At 38.0% G+C, this 16589-nt stretch overlaps 1 protein-coding gene across 5 annotated transcripts in view; it reads left to right on the top strand.

The window, feature by feature from the left end:
- The first annotated feature begins 1342 nt into the window (after positions 1-1342).
- The window catches only part of C4H7orf50 (chromosome 4 C7orf50 homolog), a 135761-nt gene continuing 120514 nt past the window's right edge, over positions 1343-16589 (top strand). Inside the window, exons 1-3 of one of the 5 annotated variants that reach the window (XM_056337158.1) lie at positions 1653-1842; positions 2239-2279; positions 2889-3034. In XM_056337158.1, coding sequence (XP_056193133.1) covers positions 2906-3034 — 129 coding nt within the window. In that variant the 5' untranslated portion in view covers positions 1653-1842; positions 2239-2279; positions 2889-2905. Of the gene's footprint in view, positions 1580-1652; positions 1843-2238; positions 2280-2888; positions 3035-16589 lie in introns of those variants that run through there. The other 4 variants (XM_056337157.1, XM_056337160.1, XM_056337162.1 and 1 more) reach the window with 4 other exon arrangements.

Raw genomic sequence — 16589 nt, 5'->3', positions numbered from 1 at the left:
ACAGGAGAAATTTTTGGAGAAGATCAAAGCTATATGGAAGGTTGTAGTTGGCCAAACTGAGTATGTAATGTCAGTATGAGTTACTACTCCTAGTTCCATATAGTCTAATTTTATGCAATTGTGGCTAAAATTGTGATTTGACAGTATCTGTAATACTGTGTTTAACCACAGGATGTCACAATAGGATATGTAATAAACCAATTATTATTTTAAGAAGTCTAAACATAGAAAACATGCTTTCCCTATTCACAGTGGAACAAACCCTTAAATTACAACTCTAATTTTAGATACCACCACCTACTGATTATCTTGTGTGCTCTCATGCCATAGCTCAGCCCTAGCGCATTGCTGCGGTACTAGGACTTCTACAATCTTTCTGTATAATACACGTTTGCATATTTCTGTATAAATTATTTTTACATTTATACAATTATAATAAATTATAATTGACCATGTATTCCCAAATGATGCCGTGCACCCCACTGGTGGTATGGGAAGGGGCTTTCAGTGGAGAGCAGCGGCATCATTTGGGATGTAAGGACATGGAACAGAGGCCGAGGGGGCTCTGCCCAGTGTGGGGTAGAGGGGTGGGGGACAGGACTGGCACCCCACGGCATGGTGAGGAGAGGGCTGGCAGGTGTGACCCTGGCTTGGGTGGCCGAAGGATGAGGAGGTGAAGGTTTATCTCTTCCCATCCATGCATATAACAGCACAGGGGGTTGCTGCAGTCACAGCTGGGGACCAAAGCGAATGGAAACAAAAACCCTGTGGCAGGTTGTCATGCAAAAAATACTCCACCTACGTGTGTGTTTGTGGTAAAGATTCTTGCCCTTAAATTACCAAGAGGCAATGGAAATATTTGTGCATATGGTATTTATAGAAAATGAAAACATGGAAACCAGTTCGTTCCCCTGGAAACCTTGTCCTGGATGTTTTCCCGTCCCTTCAAACCACAGCGTTCGCCTCTTCCCAGCGCATTCCCTCAGGGCCGATCAGGACAGCAGATAACGCTGTGTCAGGCGCGGAGCCTTTAGGATCTGCTGGCTGGAAGGCACTGCCGCCATTCCCCAGGGAGCCGTACCTCACCGCGTTAGCTGGCGTGGCGCCCAGCCGGGCGACGGGCGAGCAGGCCGCACGGTGCGGGGAGCACCGGGGCTGGCCTCCCACCGGGTGTCCCTCGCGGCCAGTGCAGGCGTGGGTGCTTCCAGGGCCTGGTGGGTGCCTGTCAGGGCGCGGGAGGGTCCCTCTCAGAACCGGGCGGGGATCACCTAGGCAACAGGGGGCGGGGCCACGTATTGCCCCTACGCGGGAGGCGGGAAGGCTTTCCAAGGCGGATCTCGGCGCAGAAAGATGACGTCAAACACTCCTCCACAAGCCGGCCGAGCACTCCTCAACACGCGTGTTCCCGGTGGGCGTTTAAAGTCCGAGCCTGGCTTCCTATTGGCCATCCGGGGGATTGGCATCCTGAACACCAACCAGACACCTCCGTTCTCTCCTCGTAGCCAGTGAGAGGGAGAAGGCGGGCTGCGGCGCCAAGCGTGGGGCTCTGTTAAATGTGCAGAGGAGGCGTGTCTGAGAGGTGCGTGTGGGGAGGGGGTGAGGGAGTTCGCGCGCTCTGTGCTTCCCGCCCGTGGAGCCGCGTTCGTCGCCGCGGGGGGCGGCGGGCGCCTGGGAACTCTTAATGCCCGGCTGGGGGGTGCGGGCGGGCCGGGGCGGCCGGGCCCCAGGCGCGGTGACGGTGACTGAGGGGGTTGCTTCTCCCCCCTCCCCGGCGCGGCTGTCGTGCCCCGGCCCCCGCCGCGGGTGGGAGTTCGGTGCTGGGCGTGCGGCGCGGAGGAGCGGGTGGGTACCGCTGGTTGCAGGGCAGTAACGTTCCTTCGGCCGTCAAAGGCGCTCTGGGGACTGCTCTTGAGAACATACTGCTCAAATTGTAAAACTTCCCAGTCACGAAGGCTTTCCTGGCTCCTCAGTAAGCCGCGGCGCCGGCCGGGCCTGGCGGCGGCCTGGTACTGGCTGATGTGCCGCTGGGCGAGGCGCTGGCGGTTCCCCCCTGGCTGGGGGTGCCGGGGCCGGGGTGTGTGCCGGCGTGTGTGGCAGCCTAAATGTTTGTGATGGCCAAGTGTTGCGTTTGTGCTGCTACAGAAAGTGCTTGTGTGAGGTAGTTGTGGAAAGCCGCTTAAATAAGATTTTTACCTCAGAGAAATAATGACCAGTTACAACTAGATCTGCTTTCTGCAGCTCCTGCTCACCTTCACCTTTATGTTGGCGTAAGATGAAAGGTAAAACTCCTGAGCCAATTCTTTAATCATAGTTTTTCCCCATTGATCTATGTGAAAACAAGAAAACTTGCAGTTTAAACACAACTGATTTTTAAAACTATCTGTTTAGTAATCGGGTAGGCTGACTTTGCTTGTGGGTATGTGTATGCACACATATGTTTATTAATGAGGTGACTAAACAGTCACATTAATGTATTTTGAGGAGTGAGAGGTCTGGTTGGTGTTACCTGAGGCAGACAGTTGATCAAACAGCTCAGTGGTGTGTTATAACCTGCAGAAAGCACAGCATCAGTTATGGGGGATTATTACCAGGAGGGTCAATGAAGCATTTTCCAAAACGGAGCCTGATAGGACAACAGGCATCCAGTTTTCTACAGGAAAATTATATTCAAGCTTTACAGAAGTTAGCGCATGTAACTTCTAAAGTAAGCATGAAGAAAATTCTTCAAAATGGATCAAAAGTCAGTGCAGACATACATTTCGTAGTTAAGTAGTCACAAATAGTTCTCATACCAGTGTAATTGTAGTGTAACTCTGTACACAAGACTGACATTTAAAATATATTAAAAAAAAAAGTTTCTAATTGCAGTTTGGTGGTTTCTGTTACAGAATAGTTCTATTTGAGGATGCCAAAAATGAATGTGCGAAAAAAAGAAAAGAAGGCAGAAAAAAGAAAAAAGCTAAAGCAACCTGTGGCACAAAAGGAAGAGCTGGAATTGGAAAGTGAACCAAAGGAGAAGAAACAAAATCTGCAGGTAGGTCCTCCCAGTATTGACGGTTTAATTCAATAAAATCTGGATATATTGTTACCTGTTATGTGGCGGGTTTAGAGATTCACTACTGAATCGGAATGACCTGTTTGATTCAGTTGCAATGATTCCTTGGATGTGATATACTTAGAGTGAATGTTAAAAGCAGAAGATAAATTAAGCCACATCTGGATACAATTGTAGCAGAGTACATGATGTCTGTTTGTTTTGGATGCTTCTGTGAAAGAGAATAGGTGAGCAAATGTGGGTGAAAGGTGAACCAAATGGCTTTTAGCAACTGTCATATGGCAACATAGGCGTAGCTTAGGTTTTCACGTGATCCAGAGTGGTAGGAAAAACATGAAAGATGTTTACTTGGAAATCCTCTTGATTTTTGGACAGAATGTTCAGTGGCCAGAAGGTGTCAGCAGTCTCTTTATATTACTGAATATTTTATTAATTAATTTTATGAGAATGAAATTAGCAATATGAAGATGTTATTTAGCGGAAACTTAAAGCTGCAAGTTTTTTGTGATGGAAATACATAAACAGGGCAATTTAGTTCTGCTGTTCTGAGTGATTATGGTAGAACATGGATCAAAGAAATATGACACAGTTTGACACTATTGAAGCGGAGAAGGAAAGGCAAAGGTGTTTTCCCCAGGAATTCTTGACGTGATGTTGAGCCCCAGTCTTAAAAACTTTCTTATGTTTCCTGGCCTAGTGTAAATTGGTGTGAAAGCTGCTTGTTACTTCATCATGAGAGTGTAGCTCAATTGAAATTTTAAAACTAAAAAGTAATACGTGTTATTTTTTTATTAGACTTTGAGCTAATTGGCAAGAATATTTTTGAGACCTTATGCATGCCTGAGTGTTTCTAGCTATTACATTTAGAGTTTGTGAAGCATACTATAACCCGTTGGCAATAGCTGTTCAGAGATCTGCAAATTCTTGCAATTTTGAGCTTGGTAGAAATGTTCCTAAGTAAAGTAGGGAAAGATGCAATCTTGCATCTTCATCTATATCAAAGCAAAAATAGAAAATCTGGTATTTATAGCTTAATAAAAGAGAATTTTTCTTCTTTCTTTTGTTGGGTACGTACTATAGACTTTAGATTCACAGTACTATAATTCAATTTGAGTGAAAATAATTTTCCTGGATAAAACAGTGTGAAATTGAAATGTCAAAATTAAAACTTTACTGCCTGTGGCAGTCTGTATAATTTCATGTAAAAGTGGAAAAAATCCAAAGTGGGCTTCAAACCCCTGGCACGTGAGGCCTTCTTGGACCATCTGATGTCAAGTGGTAAGTTTTTAGCATGCCCAAATTAGTTTTTATTGGGCATGCAGACTGTAGGACTGTGAAAGAGAGAGCAAGTATTAAATGGAAAGAATAATCCTTAATACTATTGGGGAACACCACTAGGCACAACAGTTCTTAGAATTATAAAAGTTGGTGTCAGTGGGTGGCTTCAACATCTATGTAATGTGAGTTTTAGGGAATTCCATATAAGGTCTATGACAAGACATTTTGTTGGCATCAGCTTTATAAACTAAAACGGTTGATAGTAGGAAAGCTTAAGTTAGTAGACCACATTCATTTGAAACGGCTGTTGAGAATGAAAAATAGTAGGCAGACAATTTTACTTCAGAAATAGTTAGTGAAAATAAGCTGTTTACCAGTTTGATTGTTACTTTGCACGTGTACTCCCAGCTTTGTATGAAATACTTGGTTAAGTCACAATAACAGTTATGCTTTAACGTGCTTTTGGTCATTAAACCTTGTCAGCATGGAAAATGTAGAAAACAAGGTAGAATTGATATGTGTGTACAGGAAGATGAGGAGTAACTGAGGCTGCAGTGAGTCTGGATGGTTCCAAAGAAGAAATTCAGAACAAAAGTTAAGGCAACTGCTGAGAGTTTATGCTGCAGTCTTACTTTCTTTATTTCTGTTACTTTAAAATAAGCTGGTAACTTGATAGATCTACAGAAATTCCTGAATCATGGTGACTGGATTCTGATGAGCTGTGATTGACTTTCAATGCAGAAAGTGCATTAAAAAATACACCTTTTTTTTTTTTTTTTGGCATTTAAGTAAGGGTGGGTAGACTCCAGTTTCTCCTAAGGAGTCTCATATGTGAAGGAAAGAAGTCAAAAGATAGCTATATAACACGTTGCTTTTGGTGGGAGAGAGGTTTCACTGGTTCGTTAAGTCACTTTCCTGTGATTTACTTCTTTTTTTTTTTCCTATTCTAGTACAGCAATTTTAGTCTTCAAAGTGGAAAATGTAAATCTCTAATTGATTTTCTTATAGAGCTGCAGGCAGGCAAGTTGAAATGTGTCGTAAGTGACTGGATTTAGTGTACATTGATCATTCCTTCGTGAAATTTATTTCAAAATTTCTTACCACCATAAGACTAAAGCATTTTTCCTTGGAACTACTTGACCTTTCAGAGTAATCTTGATGTTTTATTGGTTTTCATCTACTCAATTTCTTTTGTTTACATTAAATAGCAATGAGCAATTCAAGACCAATATAAATGTTTTCATGAATTATCTTAGAACCATGCAGCTCTAAGCGACACATCTGTAGTGGAGCTATGTGGTATATGTTTTTATACTTAACTCAGCCTTGTGTTTTTTCTGACAGATTTTCATAATGTTACTGTTTTATTTAGCTACTAGGCAGTAAACCCCACATCTCAAAAATTGATTTTTTTTTTAATGCCTGGACATTAGTTTTACCTGTTTTTTAATGATTTTGTAGTTAACTAACATACTCGTATGTTAAACCTTCTGAATGTTCGAGTTTATTCTTTTGAATTGTCACATAACATAGGCGTAAAGAAAAGTGTGCCATCTAGGCTGGTGGTTTGATGTTAAATACTGGCTTCTTGAATAAAAACTTTTTGGTGGTCTAGGTCTGAGACAAATTAATTTTGAGTTCACTGAAAACCCCACAATGTTGTTAACGTGTCATCTTGAAATAACAGAAGCACTAGAAGTGCTTGTTTGCAGTTACCCATGTCTTGCTTCTGTTTATGGATTTCTTCACCCTTTAAAATTTCAGCTGCTTTAGTGCCACAAAGCTTATTGAAACAGCAGTACTGACACTTACAACACTGTAGATGGGGAACAACATGTTGTGGTTGCTTTGTTTATGAAGGCTATTTGAGTTCTACCCAGAATGACCTTATTGTATCACAGAATCTTTTAACCTTGTAATTTAAGGGTAAATCTTGTTTCTCCAGTGCTGTTTCCAGAGCTGCAGGCTTTCTACATAACAGTAAGAAGTTCTTCCAGAGTTGAACATCTATTAGGCAAGACTCAAAATGCATAATCCATAGAAAACAATATTAATTTCCTGTTCCTTCCCCATTTAGTCTAGTAAACATTGTAGCTAAGGAAAATTACAATGACTAAGAGGCAGTCAATCTTTATAAATCAAATCCCGTTGTTCATGGTTGAAAGGTACTTTAGGTAATGCACATACAGTCAGTGGGTGTTTCCTTGTATGTTTGTTATCTTCAGCAATGGAAATCGTTGGAGGAGGAGGAGGAATCAACATTTTCCCCCGATAAAGGCAAAATCAGTGGGAAAGGAATTTAATTTTTGAGATTCCATGCAGATAGTACAAACAATGGCAAATAAACAAGTAGCTCATGGTGTTTCTTTAGTCAGAGGGCTAGTGTGCAGGTGCCCAAACAGTGATCTGTTTACTAAATGGAAAATGGCAAACTTAGTAGGGAGAGGGTTTTCCTGTTCAGCTTTTTGGAGGTTATCATAAAGACCAATAAGGAGTTATTAAGCTAGTATTACAGCAAAACAAATCACAAAAAATTATTCTTTAAAATAATTGTTTGTAGTGTGGAAAACCCCATAGAAGTATGTTTAAGCTGTGGAGATAAAACATTTTGACATGAGCTTGGTGGGAGTAGCTAGGACTGCTACTTTGATACAATCTCTAATCTGCTTGTAATCAGGTAAATGGGGTAGTAATTTGAATGTTTAAGGAATGCAAACCAGACATTCATGCCACAAAACCTATCAAGCAGATACTTTCCAAGGATGGCTTTACAGTATTTATTTATTTGACAACCCATTAATGCATATTAAAGCCTGTTGTTGAAATAATGAGTTGTGGATGATTTGCAAACAAACTCAGTAATCTTTTATTGTTCCACTAATTTATTTTTATTTAATGGGAAGCTTATCTTGTAACTATCAAAATAACTTGTTTTTTATTTTCCCATCTTAAAAAATGCCATGAGGTTACAACTTAGTGTGATGTTGCAGGATTTTCTTCTGATTAGCAGCCTACCAATATTAGCTGTATTTTAGATAGTTCAATTGCAATGCAAGTAGTTTCCAAAATACATTTTTGATGTATCAGCTCTTCCTGCATTTGTTTAGTTCTGCTTTACTAGCTTAATCCTCTGTTGTATGCATTAGTGTTATCCAGGCTTATTGATTTTTTTTTTTGTTTGTTTTAAGATCTTAAATATTGAAAAAAAAATTCCAAAAAGTTAAGATTTTTATTTAGTGTAACCTCCTAAAGTAAGGATCCTGTCTTGTACTTTTTTTTTACCATTGAAAAAGTATTTCTAACATGCAAATAGTTCTGTACATATTATGAAGAGAAGATGACATAATCTTTCATCTTCCCCCATTCCTCCGTCTCCCCCCATGCCTTGATGTAACGATACATCAGCAGTTAGCAGTTTTCTGGTGATAAAGGGTGGTGATAGTTATTTCTTAAACTGGTGAAGTTAAATGTCAGTGTGGATATGTGTGCTCTTTTTAGTCTGCTGGTTTTGGCCAGTCTGTAATTGAAATGTTGGGCCTATTTCTCTTTTCTTTGGGACACCTTTCAGTTGAATTTTAGTTTAATCTTTTGTTTGTAATTTTTTCACTTGTACAGAGACAAGTTTGCTGGTCCATTGGTCTTTTTGGCTTGCTGTATGGTGGCCTTCTGATAGTGGGGAAAAAATTTGAAGCCATTTGGCATGTATGACTTTACTGTGTGACATCTTACTTGGTTTGTCTGCTTTCTTATCATCTATGTGGTATTCCTGAAATTAGGAAAAAGAAAATTAAACACCACCCCCTCCACTCCCCAAACTTTGAGGACAGCTGCTTATGGGACTGAAATATTTGTTTCCTGCTAACACTTTTTCATCAGAATAGTGATAGAGTTGCTTTATTTTATTAAATGAACCATAGTTTTATTTTTTAAGAGGTAAATTTCATTGTGCTACCATATAGTGTTTATAGAGAATAGTAGGCCTTTTGTAAACAGACATGTCTAAGAAGGTACAAAATAGTGTCTGAAATATGGATATGCATAGATTAGGCTGAATAATTTTACATTCTTTTGAAAATTATTTTTATAATGGTAGGAATAGATTTCCCAGGAAAGAGTCTTCACAGCTGGGAAAACAGTTGCTACTTTGAAGATGGTTTTCCCAGGCGAAAGGCTCATGTCCCCAACTGTGTTTGGTATAAACAATATGTGGTGTATTTCTTACTTTTGTTTAAAGGAATTGTGCATTCTTCATTACATATTAACCAGCAAGAGTTTCATGCTAATTCTGGGTATTTACCTTAATCTGTATACATTCAAAGTTAATTCCTTACTTTTATTAATGTAGCCAGGGTATTAAAGTGATGGGGAGTTTGGTGGAGAAATACAACTGTCCCTTCTTTGCTATTAAGAGGGGAAACTCTTCCTTCTCTTCTTTGAGCATGTACTTGATTCTTCTCTCAACTCCCATTCTTTACTTAGTGATGAGACCTTCCTTGATGGTTCTTGTTAGGTTTCCAGTAAAAATCCTTGCTTTCATGATTTAGCTGCAAATATCTTCACAAAATTGAAATTCAGCACAGGATTCCCACTTGTGGGCTGACTGTTGAGTAATGGTCTTCCAGCAGTTGTTGAAGTGAGGAGCAGAAGCTAGGTCTGCTTCACTACTTGTCACTCAGCTCCAGTCCAGTCAGAACCCTTTGTTCAGTTTTCTGCCCTTTGTCATTTATGATTCTTTTCTGGTTCAGTGTTGATGACTTCTAACTCATTATAGAGGGAGGCATCATAAATGAAAATTGCTGGAAAAGGCCCAAACTGCTGAATATAGAAAAATTGGCACAAAATGTCAAAATATGTTTAACTTCAGTTAAAAAAAACTCCTCCCGTTAGATGTTTCAATTCACAAAACACATTCCACTTGGCAAGGAATTAAGTTGTAAGCTTGAAAGGATAAATGTTTGCTACATTCTGATATAGGATGAAGAGTAAAGAAATAGGCATTCAAAGGCAATTGTTCTTGACAGGGCTAGGAACTTGGAAGTCTGTATAATATAACATATTAATGCAAGCCTGATTCTTGTGGATTTGTTACTTCCTGTTTATTGCTCTTGGTACTATTTTGTTAATGTTAATGTGTTCAAAAAACCTAAACCAGCACAGATTTGGATATTTAAAATGTGTTTATTCTAAAAAGCAGCAGTTTTCCCTGTCCTTGACAGAATGCTACTGCTTTTTTAAACAACGTGGGAGTCTGGTATAAGGATTTTTATAAAATACAAATTATTGTGTGTTGATGGAATAGATTAAAAACATAAAAAACCCGCCACGCTTTGGAGCGGATAATAGGGGCATGGTGGCTGCTTCCACAGTATGAATCAGAAACTAGAATTATTTCACCAGAAGTTTCCTCCTCCAAAATACCTTTTGTGTTTAGATGCAATATTGCAAAATGCATGAAAGATTAGTGTATATTTATGTATGTTAATAAATTACAGCATAGATAAAATGGCTCTTGGGTATTAGATCAAAGCCACAGAGATTAGTAAATACTTGGAAAGTACTTGTCTGTTATATCCAACAGGTAATTAGAACAGAAAATTAATCTTTTGACTTCTAGAATCTGCCAGAAATAATGAGGGCACAAACATGACGGTATTTGACAGGGGAACCTGTTGCTTAAAGAACCAAACAGTCTTTGAATGTGTTTACCTAACTGAATCGCACAAACAGAGGATCATCAAGCAATGTTTTATTGAATTTCTCAGCATTATCTTAATAATCTGTAAACTAGGCTTTTGCAAACAGCATATGTATATACACACACACACACACAAGAGAAGACAAAGCTTTGCTGCTACCATCTTAGTTTGAAACATGTCAAAATTGTTCAGAGAATGTACCAAAGACTTGGAGCTGCATCACTTAAGAAGGAGCAGAATGGTTATATAAAAGAGAATATCAAACCTTATGTGGGGAAAATACATACTTTTAATAACTGTCATTCTAGCCTACCTTTACGCTTTGTACTGACTCATAAATGTGAGTTATTCATATTTACCCACTTGTAAAACAACAAGGTGGTTTCAGAACTGTTCCACTGAAGGGTAGTACAGAGCTTACTGAAATTGCGCGTGGCCTTGGAGTGGACTTTGGAGCCTTCATGTACCTCATTGGTTGGGTCATTTTTTTCTAGTTACTTTTGGAATAGAGAAGTTTTTCCTATTATGAAAGTCCCATCTTTCATGGCTATTCTTACATGCAAGTCTGTAGCTGAATGATTTTCTAGAGGCATTTTTAATAAACTTATGGATTTTTTAATTGTTTGTTTTCATGGTAAAAGTTTACCATGCTTCGTTTAAAACATGGTGTCTTCTTTACAAAGATTTGTCCAGATTAAGTCATGGTCTAGTTTGGGCTCAGAATAGGAGTGGTTGATGGTCCTGATTCTACAGTTCTTGGAATAAAATCTTCTGGCCAAGACCCAAGAGGTCTCACTCAGTATTAGCAAGAATCAAGAAGAGCACAGATACAGTGGGGACAGGGACGGTTTTCCATGTATCCTAGTAGACCCCTTGTTCTGGGCTGAGCATGCAGTTAGGTTCTGTGTGATCTGATGTCAACTTTAGCAGCACCTCTGCCAGCAAGTCTGTGCTTCTGAGCACGTAACGCTTCATCAGGCATCTTTACATTAAAGTAAGAAAGGAACATCATGTTTATCACTGCTCCAAAAGTATTAAGCTTTCAATATCAGAAGTAATTCTTTTTTTGTATTTGAGAACCAAGCGAGTTTATAAATTAGGTTGCTTTCTCTCTCAATTTGCTATGTGCACTTCACTCATGAACTAAGTATTGGAACACAAGAGTCAATAGGTTTCTGTAGGCAGGTAGAGGCTGTTTGTCTTTTGTAGTTCGGAATGGAGAGAGACTAAAAGGAAGAAAATCTTATTTGCCGCTTTATTACTGTTTCTATTGAGAGGATGCCCAGGAAAGGAAATGTTTGTGCTGCTGAGGCAGAAAACAAATCTCTCTCCATCACTATTAAGCAGTTCTACCACTGAGCTTTCTGTAAAAATAGCTTTAACTCCAATTTCTAAGGATAATTTAACAATATTCCAATAATTTTCCTGTTGCTCTAGTATGTCTTTTTTTCCCCACAGTTTTCCTAATATTCTTCTAGAAAACACATTCCACACAATTTGCAAAGGTTTTAAACCTTTTCAGTGATTTTGCTTGTGGGTCAAGTGAGTTGGGATTTGCAAGCAAAGTTGCTGCTTTGGAAGAGCTTATTCTGTTGCATTAGATATTTATTTAGAGTAGGTATGTTTAAAAAGTTAATTTTACTTTTTGGTAATGAACAGTTCAGTAGGCTGTTAATTTAGAACTTAAACTTCTGTATATACTTGTAGTAGGCTGTTAAAACAATTTGAGAAAACAGGTTGGAAATTTGAATATGGTTTTATCACTGGGGTTGAACAACTTAAGCCATTCTGAACACAGGTTGTTTTGTGAGACTCAGATACGCATCTTTAGATTTTTGTAGTGTAATTCACTGGACATATGTGCTACTTCAGTTATTTTACATTAGAGACTGAGTTGAAAGTAATGAACTGAGCTTGCACTGTCTGAAGTTCTGAGAAGGCATTGCTCTTTTGTCAACTTGGATGGTTGGCTCAGTGTGCAACTGCTTATTCTTAGTTTCTGGCTGTGTCATACTGCCATGTGATGGAATGGAAGCCTAAAAGGAAGCCAAAAGCCAAGGGCTAAAAGTTTGATGTATCATATGTCAATATGGAATAGTTTGGACAATACTGCTGGAGAAAGGACTCCTAAATTATAAATAAGAATGGAGAGTGTTCAGACTTTCAAATCTAGTGTCTCTTTAAAGCTTTGCACAGGGCACGTACCACAATATACCCCGCTGACAGCAGAGCTTAAGAATGTACAAAAAGATGATCTCTCTGCATGTCTTAAAAATGACTTGTTCCCTATCTTCTGTTGTTGCAAATTTAACATAAAAAAGATAAAGTGGTGGAAATGGTTTATTTGTAATTATAAATAAATTATTTATTAAAAAGAATGTAAAAATAATATTTTCTTAACGTAAACAGTTGCTGGATGAGGAATGGCTCGGTTTAACTATGTACCGCTAGGCTGCTGTAGATGTAAATGGTAATGTAAGCGTGAACTTCTGTTGCAAAGATAGAATTCAATCAATTGAATTAAACAATGAATTTGGCCCTGTGCTCTTCTGTGAAAGTTTTAAATATTTGATGGCCTGAATGGGGAAGGTAAGACTTTTGGGGTGAAAAGGAAGGATACTGTCCCTTAGATTAAAATCAAACCCTTATCTTCATTGTTTTCAATCAAAATCAAATTAATTCATTGGTTCACCTTCATAAATAGCTATTAAAATTCAAACCTTCCTTCTTCATACACTCACTTGTTTTTCCTGCTTATGCAGAAACATGTTCAAATGGAATTAAATTATAATCAGGGTTGAACTTGGCATGCTTTTACTTATGGTAAACCACTTTCTAACACATTTTTTTATGTGACAATCCTAACCATTTTAAGTGGTCCAGACAACCTTTTCCCTTTTGTAGTCTTAATAAACAGCTGAGAGAATACAGTGAAATCCTAACATGGGGGGAAAAAAAATCAGTTAGCTTCTAATATAACTTGATGGGTGGAAAAAAGATTAGACCCTGCATTGTATAGTCAGTGAATTTTGTTTAGCTACTTAGTCTGAAATTCTAAAAGCATTTTCTTGTTAAAACTTTGCGCTCATTTTTTTTCCTTAAAGCTTGCCTATTTGCAGGTTTAGTAGAACGGATTTTTTTAATGCCAGATAAGCCATTTTCAATTAATAATATAAATGCCCGATTACATCGGGGAATATAAGATGAATCTGTATCTTTTTCATTTGATAGAAACAATATTGAAGAAAACTATGTTTTAAGAATTCTTATTTTTGCTTTTTTTTAAAGATTTATTTTATAGCATATGTTGTCTTTTGGGATTTATAGATTGATTATTCTGAATGGTAGTGTTCTGATTCTCTGTGGAACCAAAACAGGAAGGGAGGGATGACTTTTGCATCTTGCCCGCATTATGTCAAAGTATTGCACAGAATCTGTGATCGCCTGAGTCATTGATTCAAATTCCCTGTCACATGCCCTCAGATCACGTAATGCTTTTCATAAATGAATCAAGCTTTATCTTTAGAGTGACTGACTTTGCTCTTTGTAGATGTGGGTGTGTTGTGCCTGCATATTTGGTGTTTAGTGTACCTCCCAAAACTGTTAAAAGGATGCAATGTTACAGCATCTCTTTAACATGTTAAAGTGGTCTTGAATAACTATATTTCTCATATCTTTTTACACAGCTGAGGGAAGACGGTTGCTTTCAGTTTTATCGGGTTCAGACTGGTGCTAGTTTTTGCTGTTTCTAGACATTCCATAGTACTCTATCTCCAAGATACTTTTGTGTTAAGGTATTATTTTCAAAAGTAGTTAACAGTTTCAGGGATTCTATATGTGTGTCTTTAAAATTTTTGTTTTTATTTCTTCTGTGTGCTTTTTGTCTTCAGACAAGAAAAGTCTGGTATTACTTGATATAGACTATAATAGCAAAGATTGTAAGCATCTGTGATAAAGAGGTTTTTAAATCTCATAGTTGTCGTCAGTCTGGCATTTTAGAAAGGTATATAGAATAGTTTCCTTAAATTAAACAATTTGTGAGAGACCAGAGAGAAAAGTAAAGAAGATGTATCAAAACTCTTACTCTTATTTCCTCTTTCCCCTACACTCCAGAAAAGGTTTTATTTACTTGTGATCACAGTCTTTAATTTTACAGAAAACTACATAAAGCATAGGTCTTTTTGGTTCATGGATAAGTCATGGTAACGAGTTATTGCAAGATGATGGGCTGCAGAAAGCATGTTGTATATATAAATACATGAAAGTTGTGTGGCATTTCTGTAAATTTTGTACATAGTTACTGTTAAAGAAAAAAATTTGGGAAGCAGTGTGCCTTTTTTTCACCTAGGAGAGTACTTTTAGTGTATGTTTAAATTTAGTCATTTCAGGCACAGTTCATAAGCCTGTACCACAATATTAACAGGAGGAAACTCATAAGGTAGTTTAAATTTGTAATTTGGTTTTAAACATGCAATTGGTTGTTTCATGTTGAGTAAATACTGTTTTCTTCATACTACAGTAATCTGATCTTTCCTAGTTTGTTTCTACATGATCATTAACAACCTGATATCACAGTCAAATCTATTTCATAGTATGTATGAGCAGGCTTTTACTGTCTGTTTATTATTATAAGCTTCTGAGCAAAGACACTTTCTTAATTTGTTTTCTACAGTAGTGATGAAAGGAGTTCTACCATGGCATCAATCAAAACCCAGGTTTGTACATTGGAAGGAAGGAGCAGGGGAAAGGAGTTTACCCTTATAAAACCAAAATAAACAACTACTACAATTGGGAAAGTGTATTTGTGTAACTCCAACGAAGTTATTTATTCATGGCAAGTGTCAAGATTACACAAACCTAATATATCTGTAATCTCAGATGTGTCTTATTTGGGCAAAGAATTGTATTGCCAAGAGTTATCCGTTCCTTCAGTTCTGTGTTGTCTGAAATGGCCATCTTTCAAGGTGTGATTAATGTACATTGGCAGTCAATAGGATGTGAGTAATTGTGGTTAATTCAGAAACTGAAAATGATGAGGAAAAAGGGCTGTGTGATGTAGCACAATGGTGTGAGATTTCTTGCTAAAGCATTTAGGAAGTCCTTCTAAGCAGAGAAGGCATGGCAGTGCTTGCATCTTTCTTGAGAGAAGATGTATTTGGTGTTCTACAGGGAGGATGTGCGTAAATGACATTTTTCCTTAGACTGTGACTAGCAGTCGCTTGCAAATAACCAGCAGTTGCTGGAAACTCCACTCTGCAGTTCCTGTTTCGGTTGCAAGAATATCTAGCTATCTATTTCAAATTCAGCCATCATCTTGTGGCCTTTCTGTTTATAGGTCAAGTCTTTTGTGGCCAAAGCTTCCACTAGGAAACTCTAAATATTTCATGAGAAATATGACTGGAATCATTGTTTTTGCTGTTTTCTTTATTGCTTAGTAACTTTAGTAATTGTTTTAAGTGTCTATGTGTAAAGATACTTTAAAATCTGTTTGTGTGCTAATTAATTCATATATGACATTTGAAAACAGGACTAAGCATCTTATTCTGCAGAGTTCTGGTGCTTAAGTCAATGAGCACGGAGGTGGAATGAATTTGTTCACTTCAGAGATGCAGCAAGTTATGTTTTAATGATCTTGCACACTGATCTCCAGGACCATTATAGCTTTCTCTGAACAAGTTCAGCAGTAACCTGTGCTAAAAGTCAATTAGATTTAAAACCCAATTATTTCTAGTGGAAATTAAAAACCATTGTTTTCAAGTAAGTGGTGCTAACATTTGTTTTCTTAGCATAATTAATCTTCAAATGAACAAAGCAACCAACGTGCATGTTAAAATCTAGAAAGACCAGTGGTTTCTGGAGGTGGGGATGGGTGGTGCACAAAGCGAAGGTCTGGTAATAGCTAGTAACGCTCCCCATTACATAAGTTCTTCCTTTCTAAAAACTGAGGCTTCTGTCATTTTCATAAGCAATTTTTATACTCTATTGCAGAATGGGACTCTCTCTTTAAAGCCACAGCATTTTGTTCTGGCAGTCAAAATAGGCCTGCTAAATGTAAAGAGATCTTGTGTAACTTGCATTTAAAACTGAAGGCAGATATGAATGTACGTACATGTGCACTTTTTTACAAAAGGCCTGATTATGCCTGTCCTGGGAAAGATTGTCTTGGACAATTTTAAAAAGACAGAATGAAGAATTACATTTTGCTTCTGTGAAGTTCTTTGAGATGAGCAATATAGTTACAAATTATTTCCGTTTCTATCAAGTACTGATGTAAACAGATTACATTTATGAGACGAAAACTCACCACTGTTAGATTATATTAAGATTAAAAAAGGTTAAATGTGGAAGACATGCTAGAATACAGTGATGATAGTACTATGTAGGTCTAAGCAAAGTGATTTATCTTAACATATTTGGATAAAAAAAAATCAAGGTTTTCTGCATCTCCACATCAATAAGTGGTAATGATTTCCCCCCACTGTTATGGCAGCTATGTTATTTCAGTGGAAATATCTTATATACACCAGCAAAGTAGCATCTCTGATAATCGGGTTACATCT

The sequence above is a fragment of the Falco biarmicus genome, chromosome 4 (genome assembly GCF_023638135.1).
Source record: "Falco biarmicus isolate bFalBia1 chromosome 4, bFalBia1.pri, whole genome shotgun sequence".
Taxonomy (NCBI): Eukaryota; Metazoa; Chordata; class Aves; order Falconiformes; family Falconidae; genus Falco; species Falco biarmicus.
The sequence above is the reverse complement of the archived record's forward strand: the minus strand, read 5'-3'. Positions and strand labels throughout refer to the sequence as shown.